Source organism: Choloepus didactylus, chromosome 5 (assembly GCF_015220235.1).
Source record: "Choloepus didactylus isolate mChoDid1 chromosome 5, mChoDid1.pri, whole genome shotgun sequence".
Taxonomy (NCBI): Eukaryota; Metazoa; Chordata; class Mammalia; order Pilosa; family Megalonychidae; genus Choloepus; species Choloepus didactylus.
In genome coordinates this window covers 65,448,152-65,464,082 of record NC_051311.1, presented here as the reverse complement: position 1 = coordinate 65,464,082, position 15,931 = coordinate 65,448,152, and the positions used below count along the sequence as shown (strand labels likewise).

General features: G+C 38.8%; 1 protein-coding gene across 2 annotated transcripts in view; it reads right to left on the bottom strand.

Moving 5' to 3' along the window:
- The window catches only part of GRM8 (glutamate metabotropic receptor 8), an 896,233-nt gene that overhangs the window by 502,738 nt on the left and 377,564 nt on the right, over positions 1 to 15,931 (bottom strand). For both annotated transcript variants that reach the window (XM_037836249.1, XM_037836248.1), the window contains exon 5: positions 15,180 to 15,317. In XM_037836249.1, the coding sequence (XP_037692177.1) occupies positions 15,180 to 15,317 (138 nt within the window). The remainder of the gene's footprint in view (positions 1 to 15,179; positions 15,318 to 15,931) is intronic.

Below are 15,931 nucleotides of genomic sequence, written 5' to 3'. Positions count from 1 at the left end.
CAAAGCTATAGGGACATATCCCTACAAATGGCTGAGATGTGGGAACATTTTCCACAACCAGGAACTGAATGTCATTCTCCAGTGAATTAAACAAAGGAAGTCAAAGAAGAAAAATTGAGCTGACAGATGTATTACATAAACCTTTATCAGAGATAGAAATGTTTACATAGGAGTTTCATGATTAAACAAAACGCAAACAACTCAAATACTTTTTCATCAACAGCTGGCTATCAGTAGCTTAAAGTAAATCTTTCACTTTTCTCTGTCTTTCTTTTTGTTGTTCTTATACTCTGACTTAAAAAAAAAAAAAAGGAAAATGGAGCACACTATTTTTTGAAAAATTTGTGCACATATTGAGTCAGCCCAATCTCTCAACCTTCAAGTCAATTTAGCAAATAGAAATAACATGAGAGACAAAAGAAGATCATATTCTATTGGGAAGTACTGTCACAGTGTGAACTTCATAAATGCATTCATTACCTACCTCAGAAGTATTTTTAGATACAGTTATTCATTCAACAATGTGGCAAGCACTGCGGACACAACAGTGAGCAGAGAAGTCACTCTCCTTGTCCTCATGGAGCTCATGATTTAATAAGAGCTAAACATCAGTCAAACAATCCCAAAAATAAATATACAATTGTAGCTGTAATAAGTGCTAAAAAGTGAGTACAGTGCTCTACTGGCATATATAATGGTGAGCTCTAACCTAATCAGAGAGGTAAGACAAGTTGAGGGCTTTGTTCCCTATACCTGGAATCTCATTCATCAGCAAACAGATGAGAAAGGTATTTGGAAGAATAGTATGTCCTTCTGGACATCCTAAAAGCCTGTCTTGTGGGCAGCTACTATCTACACCTTTATATCCAAAGTAGATTCCACCTTCAATTGGCCTCACTGACACTGAGTCTGGCACATCATGGGAGTTGAACCAATGATCAGGAACAAACTCCACATCACATCATTCACCATCTTCACTCCAGAGAAGCTCAACTCTGGTGCTCATCTGTGAGTGATGGTTGCAGCACCACAGTTGGCTTTGCAGGGACCTAGAGGGGACCATTATCTCCTCCTACAGCGACACACTACAGTTTTGTAGCCTCAGTAAATAAGTGAAGAAGAGACTGGGATAAGCTCAGAACTTCCTAGAGCTAAGGAGTACATATCTAAATACAAACTAAGTCCTATAGCATAAAAATGGAAGTTCCTTACAAGACATAGCTATCAACACGGAAAAGGAACACAAAATCAGTCCCAGATTTCCCCACAGTCCCACTCTCCTGCCCCCATTCCCTGTATCCTTAACTATAGTCAGGGGACTACCCTAGCCATCCCTGTCTCACTCAATACTTGTTAAGTGTTTTTGATAGGCTGGGGGATAGAGAGCTCCAAAAGGGCCTTGGTCTTTCACATCAACACAGGAATCTATCCCTGTCTTCTGTGCATGAAAGCATGAGATGTTTACAAATAAGAAACAAAGCAAATTTAAAATTGCCGTCATTGAGAAATTAGGTTTAAATTTTTGAATACATTTACTAATCCAAGGAAGGGTTTCAAACCATGGCGGGAAGTGGGCAGGGAAGGTATTTCTAGCTATCTGCTATCATCAACTATAACTTTACTGAAATAAAACAAGGAAACCAAATTTGTAATAACAATAAAGGTTCTTATCTGAATTCAAAGGCAAGAAGGTTGTTTTCTCCTTAGAAGTGTAAGCTCCTGAAGGACAGAGGGCAGAGCTGGTGCAGTTTCTTTTTCTTTATGGTTCTTGGCACAGTATAATTTTTATGAAGATGCCTTCTAAATAGCCTAGGTGGAGAGATTATGACTGTGTAATTTTCATCTCATTGTTTATAATCACAAGTAATTCAGGTAACTGGGCAGGTACAACCATGTTCTGGTTTACCTAAGTCGACTGTTTCAAAATAAAGTGTTCTATCGTAAAACCAAAGCAGATGTTATAATAGACAGACATTGATGATAAAGTGATTCTGCAAGTTAATATAAACCACAGACTTAAATCTTAGCTTTCCAACATTATCGCTAGGAATTATAGATATACTTAGTGTCATACCCATTAATACACCCCGAGATCAACCAGTTAAGTACAAAAACTGATTAATGAAGAATCCGAGCGGCAAAATTCCAGGCACATTTTATACCTCAGTCTTTCTTTAGACTGCATTTTTTTTTGCAAAGAAAAGCTTGCCACTTCTGCACATTTTGAATTTCCTCCTGTGTATTTTGTGTTACTATTTCAAAATAATTTGATCAGAGCACTCCATTCTGAAATGTGTAACAATCACAAAACTTGCAATGGCTCCAACAGTGGCATGTTCAACATCTTTTATTATGTCAACAGTGATGCCAAGAAGAGGAGGAGAGAAAAGGGGCTGATGATAAAATCCATAGGATAAACAGGCTTCATTAGATTCTGAGCAGTTGGCATAAATTTATTAACGCCTACAGATTAATGTCAATATAAATGAAAATTCACTGAACAGCTTCTTTTCTGAAAAAAAAATCATAGTTAATTCATCTTATAGAGCCTAATGTTGGATATCCAAGACTTATATGTACTGAGACTTTCTTAAGTAATATTTCCCATCTTTAAGTCACTATACCTTGTATGTAGCCAATTTTCCAGAAGACAAAATATATAAAATGTGAAGATAAACTCTACATGTTTATCTAGCATTTATTCTCAGTGGCAATGACTTCATGTACTAGAGGAGAGTAAAGGGCCAATAAATGAGGGAGCATCTTGGAAGGACAATGAGGTATTGTTCTGGATATGTGTCCAGAGAATGGAGAGTCATTCAAGGGATACAGATGCCAAGAATCAGATGGACCAAGATGTTCTCCATCTAGGTGTCAAGTGCTTCAAAAAGGAAGTTCTCAATTTGGGACATGAGATGAGGGAGGTATGTACCTGAACATCAAACCAGCAAGAACTATTTTGTTGTTGTTGTTGTTTTCAAGAACAAGAGTTAGATAAAAAGAGCCAACTGCAGAAAGATGCATAAAACCTTGGAACTGAAACCAGTCGCCAACTTATAAAATTCCGTAAGGACAGATTGGATAATGAGATTGTGTATAGTTTACAAATGCATACTGTATTCCTAGAGATGTCCTTGTACTAAAACTATATATAAACTATAGGTGCCATGTAAAGAACACTATTGAGCTGCTCCAGAGGGCAATCTGGTGATCCTTGAGGAGCACCAGAGCTCTTGAGTGGTTAGAAAGTCACCAGTGACAGGACAAACTGTGTGTCCCTGTGTTTGAAAGTGAGAGGAGGGGAAAAAGGGGAGCTGGCAATGAGGGACCGTGTTGAGTTATCCCCTCTTTTGACAAATCTTCCTTTCTGCTTATCTGTATCAAAATCATCATCATCATCATCCCCATCATCATCATCCTCATCATCATCTCCATGAGATTACTCCAGTCTCTTGTACACCTTCCCAACACCATCTACACCTACCCTAAATATGACCAAAGTATTAAGAATCAGAAGAAAAAATTGTTTACCCATATTCATAATCATTTGTCCTAAAGGTCATATAAACATGTAACCAAACCTTCAGACCTCAGGGGAAGAGGGTGAGTCACGCAGTCAGCATGACTGAAGCCAGGCTCTGTGTCAATCTTGGGAATGATGCAGACTGATCCCACAAAGAAATCAGTAACACGAACACTTTATCGTCATTAGGCAGGGGAGAAAAGCTAAAGAGCTTCTGGACTCTACTGAATTAAACCTTCACACCAATTAGTGAAGCCTCTCTGGGAAGCATCATGCCTGAATTCCCAGAATGTTGGCCATGTATTGAAATGTAAACTCACACTCCTGAAAAAGAGGAGGGTAGGGGAGCCAACATGAATTATTTGTTTTTCTGCTACCTTGCATCAGCTATACCACCGTTCCCTTTCACAGGTACACATACACAAAAGAGGGCTTCTGTTTTATAAAAGTGGCTTGGACAAAAGACGCTCCTCAGGGTGTTGAACCTGAAGCTGGCAGCCAGCCAGTTCTCTGCTGTCTGGTCGGCTGGTACTTTTCATTTCCACAGCTATCACTCTGCCTCAGACCTAGGCCTTCACTGTGGCTAGGGACAAAGGAAAGATCAAGGTGGAAATCCTTCTGTATGCTGCTAATAAGCCTAGTTAGAGTCAATGAGAAAGCCTCCTTTTGCACCAATAAAAGCCTTCAAGAGTTCTACTGAATCAGTAAAACCGAAATGTTTCTGTGCACTTCCTGTCCTCATTCCACATCAGTCTGAGCGGTGAAGCTCAGCAAAACACTGGGCATGATGACCTCTAAGTTTCCTTCTCTCGCCAATGTGCTCTGATTCTCTCTTGGCCAGTGGTATTTAAATTTTATTTAAATTGTCATTTCACATTCTGATGGATTCCTAAGCCCTTCGGTTTTAGATAATCTCACTGTAGTCTGCTGAATTGGCTTATTTGGAGTCTTGGATCTCTCTTGGCAAAGAACTGAATCTCTCTCCCCTCCAACAGTTCAGTGAACATTGCCTATTTTCTTTCTGAAAGACATTTGGGTAGGAGACAGATGTAGAGAACAAACTCCCACCTCTGTTCAGCAGGGCTAACAGAAAGCTTTGGTGTTCATGAACCATGAACGAAAGGGGAATTCAAACTAGTATTAATGTCCTTAATGAAAGATATTAATCATTTTCCCAAATGAAAATCTGAAACTAACCATTTGGCCACAGTGAAGTTAGCAAATAATCCTGCAGCTCAGAGGTTATATATGGGTCAGTGGTTTCATGGAAAGGAATATTTGGGTGGAATGACATCACCAGTTGGTAAAAATACTAACTCATCTCCCAACAGATAGCCACCTTCCATGCTAGCCCTCTGCTGGGATGTATGGCGGGTACATAAAGAGGCAAGCACCACTTCTAAAAAACAACCCAAGTTCTATAGTTAAGTTCAATGTTTTTGCCATAGAGCATTTTGGTAACACAAAGTAGAACCAGAGCAATTTGAATGATTTTTATGAAAAACAGAAACATAAAAAACCATGACCATCACCATCAAAATCTAACATCGGTAAAAATTATCATTTGGCAAGAATTCTAAAAGATTGAGTTAGCTTGCCCAAGATCACCCAGCTAGGGTATGGTGTTTGAGTGTCCACAAAGGTCCTGAGAATTTTACTAAACACAGAAAACATTATAAGAACACCTAATTCCTCTTAGGTCTTATGATCTAGTTGATAAATCTGCAAACAGTTTGAACAGGTTTTCACTTACACTGCAAAGAAAAATGCTTAGCTAAATTACTGTCTGGCTGGGTGGTAAGTAGAACAGCATTACCATCTGTAAAACAGTATTTTGATAGATTAAAGGGCATGTGGTTTAAAGGAACCAAGAAGTGAATTATTTTAAGAAATTAATGAACATATTCAGATACATATGTTTGAAAATTCTGCAACTTATATAGAAATATACCTCAATGAGATATTGCTAAAAAGCTGTGTATACCTTCTTAATTTTAGTGTATTAAATCACATCTTAAATTCACTGATCGGGAGGTCTGTATTTAAGAAACCTGTGGTTTACCCATTTAACATGAACAATTTGCCTATATTACAAATATTCACCCCCTGCCTTATTTTTGAATTTTAATTTTTTCATGTCTTCTTAAAAATGAGGCATGTCATGTAAAATCACTTCCACTCACTGATAATATGTAGTATTAATTAGGATGCTTTCAGCTGCAAATAACAGAAAGCCCAATTCAAAAGTAGTTTAAATCGAGAGGATTTATTATTATCTCATATAACAAGATAGGAAGGGCATTCCAGGGCTGGTTGATTCAGAGGCTCAAAGATATCAGAGTGACAAAGGTTCCTTCTGCCTTTCTGTTGTGTGATCCTTCGCATGATTTCCCTGCTATAGGTCCAGCCATCGATTACATATATAACAATAACCAGGAGAACAAGAAGACCTTTGTCCCAGATGGGCCCTGGGAAACTCTCCCGTCTAGCTCAATAAACAGAATTGTATTACAAGTCAACCTTTAAACTGAACACTAGCAAGCAGAATGGGCCCACCATAATCAGACCAGACTAATCAGTCATAACTAAGCTACGTGGTCTATCAGCCTAGACCTCTGCTGTCCAATATGACAGCCACTAGCCCACAACTGGTTATTTTAATGTAAATGTAAATACAAATAAAATTTACAACTCAGTTCTCAGTCCCATTAGACATATTGCGAGGGATCAACAGATATATATGGCTAGTGGCTATGGTATCAGACAGCACAGCCAGGAAACATTTCCCTCATCACAGAAAATTCTACTCTACAGTGCTGGCCTAGAAGAAAGGGAAATTACTGTTGGATAAGTGACCAACAGTATCGGCTATATTCCCTATGAAACAGATAATAAGCTTTATGCATTTTATCTCCTTTAATCCTCCCAACAGCCCTGCAAAGCAAGTATTACTAGCATGTGTTAGTCTGAGTCCTGGGTTGCTAGATAAGGATAGGACACCTAATTAGAAGGATCTGGAATTCTCTCACATAGCTTAGGAAGCCATGGATAAGGTCTGGACCACAGTCAGGACTCTCTCCATCTGTCATCTCTGCACATCTCTGCACAACTATATCATTCCTCCAGGTCAACTTTCCCCTTATGGAGAAGAACTCAACAAGCTCCTCAACCTCACATCTCATAGCCTCACCCCTAAGAGCAACAGAACTTCCTCCTTCAGTTTCAGTTTTAAATATTCCTTGGAAGGACTCTGATGGTCCAGCTTGGGTCAAGCACCCAACCTTAAATCCATCAGCTGTATGAGGAGACAACTGGGGTGGAATTGGGGTTATAGATCACAGAGATGGCCATTGGGGATCCACCCATTGATATTGAGGACAGTAACCAGAGAAACTGGGATTCCAGGGTTGTCATCTTAAACACATTCACTAAAGACTGAGCCCCTCAAAGCTCTGTCTCAGGGCCTCTGCAATTGACTCTCTACACACTTTCTGATCTATCACACTCAGTCCCACTTAAAAGCTGGTGTCTCCCAACTTTCTCTCTACAGCAAGACCTCTTTCGACAGCTTTAGATTCATATAACCAGCTAACTACTTCTCAGTCATTTTAAGCTGTGTATCTCACTGGTTCTTTAAATTCAGAATATCCCAAATAGCATTCATCACCCTCCCCTCCCCTCCTTCCTGGATCATTCCTTATGTAAGGAGATTCTCTCAACTAATGACCCAGTTTCCCAATCCAAAAGTCAAGGTGTCATACACAATTCATCCTCTCCTTCCACATTCAATTACTTGACATCATGACCTAGGCCATTGTCATCTCTGGGGGAACCACCATAAAATCTCAAACTGGTCTCCCTTCCTCCAGTGTTATGCCTTGCCAATACAATCTCCACACTACAGCCAGAATAAGCTTTCTAAAACGGAAATCCGATCATGTCACTGATCTGCTTAAAACCATTAATGACTGTTAATCACCTTTCAGAACAAACTGCAACTCGTTGATCTCATAAGGTATATAATATCTTACATGATCTGTCCTTTGCCTAGAGCTCTATCCTTCTCTCTTACTACTCTTCATATCCTATTCCATGCCACAGTCATACTGAATTTCTATAGTTCCTCAAACTGCTATTCTTCTCTTTTCTACTGGCCTTTGTCCTTTCCTCTGATTGAAAGTCTAATCCTGCTCATCACCTCTCTATTTTCTCTAAATTCAGCTCAGGTTTTAGGTCTCAATTTAAACAACATCACCCTTCTCCCCTGGACCACACTAGGTCTCTCTGATATGTATGTGTTCCTAGTCACCTAACATAATATGTAACATATTTCACTGCAAGGACTTGGTTCTATTATTCACCTTCTCAATTAGACTGGAAGCCCCATGAGGGCAAGGGTCATTTCTGTTCTGTTCACCTTCATGTCCCTGATATTTACTAGACAGTGCCTGACAAAATGTAGATAAGCAATAAGCTGAATTGAATTCATTCATTCATTCAACAAATACTTTGTGGAAGCCTAGTGGTGCCAGATGTCATTCTAGGCACTGGGATACCCCAGTGAGCAAAACAAAGTCCTTGCCCTCATTAAGCCTCTGTTCTTGTGGGGAAAAGAATCACTACAAAACTAATAAATAAATAAGCATGTTTAAATTGAATGAAAAAATTCTTAGTTGATATTTTCTATCATATTTTCCAAGTTGTCTTTTCAGTATGCTGTTACCTTATTAGGTGGTTTGGAAATATCATACTTTTCCCTCAAACAGTATATATGCAATCTTTTTAAAGCACAGCACTACAGATTCATGGCATTTATAATCAGGAAACCAAATATTCCAACTGAAATTTCTTTGACTCATGCACATAGGCCTATAGGTTTTCTAAAACCATGTACTCATCTTTATTTTAGCAGTGTAATAAGGAATTTAAAGACAGGCAAAATACAAGAATAGTTAATTTTATCTTTAAATACAATAAAGGCCCTTTTAAAATAATCATTGTGTTACCCTCTTTTCTTTAATTAAAAAAAATACATATTTACCATTCCAACAATTAAAACGTTTATCAGACACATGCCAGACTAGACTCCATGCAGCATATCAACATAACTGTAATGGAGAGCAGAGGACTATTTGGTCATAAGATTGACGGATGAATTTATTTAATAGACATAAGGCTAAGCTCTGAGAATACAGCCCCTGCCAATTACACAATAATTACATCTGCCAATTAAGCTTTAGTCGCTATCTCTACAAACTAGCTCTCATAACCCCTGTTACGCAAGGTATGGCCCAGAGCCCATCAGAATCCACATCACCTGGAAACTGGTCAGAAATGCAGAATGCCCCACCCCAGAACTATTAAATCAACATTGGCTTTTTAACAAGGTCCTCAGGTGATTTATATGTATTCCAAAGTTCTAGAAGTGCTGTTATATATTATGGTGCTCCCACACTGCTTTAAATAGATGTGGTTTTTTTTCCCCTTTAAAGAAATGAATAAATGAGCAAACTAATTATAATTTAGCAAAGTGAACTGCTATAATTCAGTGCCCCTGGACATCAGCTTACAGTTGATGACTTTTTCTGTTGTTTTCCTTATTATAGTCCTAGATCTACTCTTATAAGTGGCAGGGGCCAGGGAACTGGATGAAAATTTTTATACTGTTCAAGACCCACTCACAAATACTATAAATATATCATTGAAAATCAATATGAAAAATATTAAAATATTTATTTTGATCTATGTAAATAGGCAACAACCAATATGTTATTTTTGTTTCACTTTATAGCCTGTTATTTTAAAAAATCTGCAATGCTTTGCTGTTATAAATAAAGTATCATAAAGAGCAAAAAAAATGCTTTCCAACTATGAGGTAAGAACTCTAAAGTAAGTAACTAATAAAATAAACTGAGGATGTAAAAGTCAAGGGCAAATTTATAAAAGAGGCCTGGTTTCTAGTTGCAGCGCTGAGACTACATGATGTTGCAGCAGTTCACTTAACTTCTCTAGGTTTCAGTTTCTTCATTTGGAAAATGAAAGAATGATCTTGATTCTATGTTCCAGCTCTAAAATTCTGAAATCCAGTATGCCTGAAATCAATGTCTGTCTTGTCATCTCAGATACATCTACTGAAATTCTATATGGCCTCTCAGAAGGGGCATCAACACGTCATTCTTGGATTTCTGCTATTTTTACTTGCTAAGAACAGGAGCGTATGGGCTAATGTAAAGACCTTCTCCTGAAAGAGAGCACACAGGGGTGGCAGAACACATTTTAATGCAAGGAAGATTATCTTGCTTTCCTTTCATTTCAAATAACCATGTCTAACTGTGTAAATCCATTCCCTTGCCAACTACCCAATTCACTCACATGATTTCCATGAGTTCTGGGTGAATAAGGGAGAGATTCCACCTTTAATAGCCTCCCAAAGTAAACAGGGGATAGCTGAGAGGTAGCTGCACCTGAAAAGTTACCCAGTTCCTCTGGCACTAGCAAATAAACTGACAGGTCTTTCAGGGAGCTAATTATTGAGCCTGCTATTTAGTTCACTGACAGAATTGCTTGTTTGTGGGAAGAAAAATATTTGTGCATTGCTTTTTCCATTACCACTATTCCTATCATCGTAAATAAGAATCAATAGGCCATTTCGAGTAGCATATGCTCACCACCATTTAGCATCTGAGTGTCAGCCATAAGCAAGCTAAGCAGCAGTTCCCCAGCCTCCTGGCTGAGGCTTAGAGCCCAAAAGACAAGGAAAGCACTTAAATTTCAGTAAGACAGTGTATACATCTGTGTGAACGTCTGAGGGTAAGGGTGGTCTGTTGTTCTCTGTGTGAATGAATGAATGAGTGAATGAATGAATGGGACAAAGAGAGGTTTTAAGATGGAATATGGAAACAATTGGATTTATTGGAGTGATCAGGGGATGTTGTTTTGATAAAGGCAGAGCTAATTACAATTTATGACAGAGAGATGAAGGGAAAGAGAGTGTGAGCTGAAGCTGCCTTAAAAAAGTCAGGTGAGATCGTTGAAGAAAATTCTCCACAGCCAGTGCAAGTCTTGCTGGACAAAACAATTTTAGGCAAGAGGCTGATCAGAGAAAAGAGGGAAAAGAAAAAAACAAGATGGTGAGGGAGAAGGGTGCAGCAGGGGTTGAGGCAGAGGACTGAGTGGGGAAATAGGTGTGTGAAAAATCTGTAAAAGCAGGGGGAGAGGATGAAGACTCGCAGCTCTCAAGGGTGTCTGGGTTGTGGGGAGTGGAAAGGCAGTAAGGATGGGAGTAGAAAGAGGGAGCGAGGGAAAAAGGGAGGGAGGGAGAGGTCAGATAAATGTCTGTAAAATAACACCCATCAACACTGATAACAAGTATAAAAGGATCCTTTTTTCTTCTTGAGAAAGACAAAGGGAATTTTAAGTAGGATTAAGCAGTAGTAGCTTTCAGAACTCAGCAGCTCTCAGAAGCAATAATAACTACATAAATAGCTAAGTGGATGGTAGGAATTACTTCGCTTGGAATTTGGCCAGCGTATCAAAGTTAGCAGTAATATCACATCTTTTTGAAAGCTTTCCTGAGACTCTAGGGGAAAAAATCATCTCAGAAAACTGTTTGTACCGAGTTAATTTCAGGAAGAGGATGCTCTTCACTGCTTGAAGATGTTATGGCTTCTGAAAATGGGTAAGACAGAAACCCTAACCTGCTGGGGACCATTCTATTATGCATGTAAATACGTTGCCAATATTGCCTCCAACAGAAGCAAATAATTACAGTTACAGATTAGCTTTACCTTATGTAAAATTTTACTGAAAACATAATCCAAAAACCATGCTTTGAATGTGTGGCAAAAGGCACTTACACAAATCCCACTGTCACAGAGTTCCCTGACTTTTTCACTCATTATTGAAGGTCAACTTTATAAGCTCAAATTTGGAAAATGCACATTTGTACACAGTCATTTCTAAATTGGATCAGTATTTGGACTAATTGGAAATATAGATAATTTCCAAATCCTGAAAACGTCCACTCATGGATATACTGTAAATTTTTACTCTTAAGCATATTTGGCCACTAACATGGCAGATCATTTTCTCTCCTCCCTAAAAGCAGAGATGAATACTGGGTGTGATGGTAACCTGGGGCACATCTTCTCTCCCCATCTGGAAAGTTTCATGGGTTACTGCTTTAAAAAATTAAGTTAGAACATTTCATTATTTCTTTTGGTGACATATTCTACCCAGAGACAAGTTATTTCAATATCACCCACAATGGAATTTGCATGAAAATCTGTTTACTGACCCAGTTCCCTAAGGATGCATTTGCCCTAGCACTTGGAGTAAATACCATTTTTGTTGCACTAGAAATAGTTCTAATTGGACAGATTGTTAACAATTTTAGCAACACCCAAATAAAATCAAATCAAAGGAATCTGAAGCAGACATGCCACCAAATTTGGATTCTATCACAAACGAGTTCAGTATTTATGTCTGAAATAAGGGTCCAACATATGTCATCTATAGATGTTAAAGGGGCATCTATGTACATCAACTTACTTGGGAAAAAAAAGGAGTTTAGAGAAACTGGTTATTCTGAAAGTCTGTTAAAATTTGTGACTAGTTAATTAATTTCCTGCCAGTCTTATTGTTTAAAAAACTGAGGTCATCCATTTTATTAACTGGTAGATCTTCATAAATACAGTCTAAATAAACAACAAGAGAAGTACCAAATAATAACATTCAGAACTCGGAAAGAAGCTCAGTGTAAAATTATATCTGAACAAAAACTACTTAAGGCACTGTGCATGCAAATTATTTCAAATCCTTCTGAAAACTAGCCCTTCTTTATTTCCCATTTTATTTTGACATGTCTCCTCTCCAAACAGCAGGACCTCCTCATTTTCTGCACACAACTCCACACCACATCCTGTTCTATACTTTGACCTTGCTGGTCCATCTCTTTTCTCTGGGAAGGTTCTTTCCCAAATCCTTGACATGTTCCCTTACCTCCTCCATGAAGCTTTGAATTTTACAACTTGAACTTACAGTCATAAATTTTCTGAACTTCCTTCATATCTACATCCAAGTTTAACATTTACTGGTGGGATTTTTTCTCTGTTTATGTTTGTTTTTCGTGTGTGTATCTTTTTTCCCAAACTAAATTACATAATTTAAAAGTATCATCATCCTCTTATCATGCCCTGAAGTTTCCATCAAGATCCTACTCCACATTTAAACTCTGTTTCTCTACTTATTCCTTCCCTTTTATCTGAAAACATACTTAAATGTGTCCTATCCTAAAGACACCTTTTCCCACTCTGTTTCTTTCTCAAGCTCTGCTATCTTATCCACTTTCTTTCTTTGCCAAACTTCTCGGAAGAGCATTCTTTCCTCTACTTCCTCTATCCTGGTTTTCTCTCAACTCCTCGCAATTTGCTTCCCTCCATCATACATTTTATCCCTCAGCCCTCTCTGCAGAGCTGAAACTCTGTGTGCAGCCCTGGCCTCCTCTGCTGGAGAGGAGGCAGTGATGCCTCCCAATTTATCCTCTTCCCCAAATCCACCGTCCTCAGGTTCCTCTCTCAGTTCCTCCCCGGGAGTCTTCAGACCTCATTCCTCATCTCTTCTCCGTCTCTTTTGGTAATTGCATCTTTGCCCTTGTCTGTAACTTCCATGTCTCCATCTGTGACTCCCTAATCTGCATGTTTAATGTGGAACTCTCTGAGGGGGTCCCAGTTCCTTCTGCTGCCACATGACGGACAGTTCCATGGGGTCGTCTCAGAACCAAATTTATGTTCACCCCCCAAAATCTACCATTGCTTTTCTTTCTCTGTTATCCAATGGCATTACCATTTTCCTAGAGCTCTCTGGTCTCGATTGAGCCTTCAGACTCTCTGTCACTGACTCACCCCACCCCTAGCATGAGTCACTCACCATTACTGTAGTCAGTACCTATGAGAGCTTCTATCCTCAGCATTCCCCGGCACACACTGGTTTAGGCCATGATGGCCCATCACCAGGACTGCTGTACAGATCCTGACAGACCTGCTTCCTTTCTCTCCCTGAACTACAATCCTCCTTACACTTCTGCCAGAGGGATTTCTTGAAACTGTTATCTGAGCAATTCCCTAGATTCCCTCAAATAATTCTGTCCTACAGGGAGGATAAAGCCCAAACTCCTCAACTCTGGAACACCAAGAAAGACCTTCAAAGACCTTGCATGACCTGGCCCCACCCATTTCTTTAACCTCCTCTCCCCCAGCACTCTCCTTCTCACTCACTATTCTCCAAACACCTACCTTGAACCAAAGAGGCCTATTCTTGTTCTAGGTCGTGGAAAGCTCTGCCCTCCTGTCTTCGCATAGCTAACAACATCTCGTCATTCAGGTCTCGGTTCACCTCCTTGGTGAGGCGTCCTCTGACCACACAATCTAATTGCCACCATCCCTCCCAGGACCACCCCCATTGCTCTCTTTCACATTTACTCTCTCCCATGTCTCCTGAGCACTTCTCACATCTGGAAGTATCTGTTCATTTACATTCTCTTATTTAGTATCTGTCTCCTCATACTCAACTGTCAGACTCATGAGCAAGGAGCTTGTCTCTCTCACTCATCTGAAACCTGGAACGAGGCCTGGCACGCAATAAGCACAAAGTCAGATTTCTCTGTAGCGTGACACCTATTTTTTATCATTGTGTCTTCTCTCTGTTTATACGTCAAATCGAGCATTTATCGTATTACAGCTTTATTTGAATAGCTATTTCCAAAGTAAATGAGATGGGGGGAAAAAGGGGACATATCTAAATATGGAGGAGGGGGAGTTTATGGCTATAAAATGCACAGACAAATTTTGTAGTTTTCTGTGTAGAGGGCTTAACTAATCATTTTGAAATCATCCCAATGCTTTGTGGTCTTTTTGATGCTGCTGTAAACAGTATTCTTTAACTTTCATTTCCCAAGTGATAGTTTCTAATATATATTTAAAACTTGATTTTTACATTGACCTTGTATCCTTTTACCTAGCTAAATTTACTACTTAGTTCTAAGTAATTTGTTAAATTCCATGGGAGCTTCTAAGTACACAATAATGTTATCTGCAAATGAAGACATTTTTAACCTTATTTAAAAAAAAAACCCATATCCAATATCACTAGTATTTTTTAAGCATAACATATAGAAATTAAAGCATCAAAAATCATAGCTATAGAGCAATGCAGAATATGGAAGATAATGGTATTGTAGGGAACATAGATTAAAATAGTGGAAAAACACTGTCTTACAGCAATTTATGATGATCCGTCATCCTTAATACATTTTGAGCTCCTAGAGGGCAATACTATGTCTTGATTATTCATCTGCATCCCACCAAACCTAAAAAAATACTTTGTCCAAAGAACATACTCAATAAATGTTTGTCAAATAGAATTGAAATACCCCAGAGCTGTTTACACAATGCTCAGTAAATACTTGTTCGTTGATGGTAAGAACCAATGAGCAAATCAAAGTTTGTTAAATGACCAGTGTATTCTCAGCCCTGATGAGAAATTATAACAAGAGACACAAAGGAAGTAGAAGATACACTCATCTTTATCCACATACAAAAACTTCATTTCTCAGGTAAGGATAAGACAAATACATTGAGAAAAATACTTAAGTGGCTACCTGTGCATTTCTTCATATGACTGTTCCTTTTTCCATGTGATCCTAACTTGCATCCAAAATTCTCTTCCCAAAATTCAGCAAACCATACATTTCTTCGATTATTGGCAAGGGTGCGACTTCTAAAGTATCGATCAAAGCCTATTTTAAAGAGGAAAGGTATGATTTTAATATTTTTTCAAAACCAAATAATGTCAAAGCTTTTGAAAGGATATTATGTTATGCTGTGATCAATGCATGAGGGGAAAAAAAAAAAAAAAAAAACAGGTAACAAATGGAGAAGAGCCAATAGCCCAGAAATAAGGCCACTCATCCTGCTTCTTTCATGAAAAAAGCCCAGGAGAATCAATGTGCAGTATCTCCATCCCCCCACCCAGGCACCTGGCTCTAGGAATGACTGTGTCATCCTCACCACCTCTTCCTCCCCTCTACATCTCCCAAGGGCAGCAGCCATGATGGATCCTAAATGTTTAGAGCTCAACTCAGACTCTTCTAATTCTTCTCTCTCCCTCCAAGCAAGACTTTCACAGGCTTCTTACATGCCTTGAAATTTATCTGTCCTATATGTCACATTCTTAGCAAATTCAATGAACTAATCAGTGCCAATGTAATCTTGAGAAGTCATGGTTAATGGGCTAAAGTGTCACCCTGCTCAGGTAACCACCTCATTGATGGGAGACCACCTAGAAATTATGCCTTACCCAAAGGAATAATGGTAAAGGTAGGAATTTCAGTCATTGTCAAGATCGTTGGGA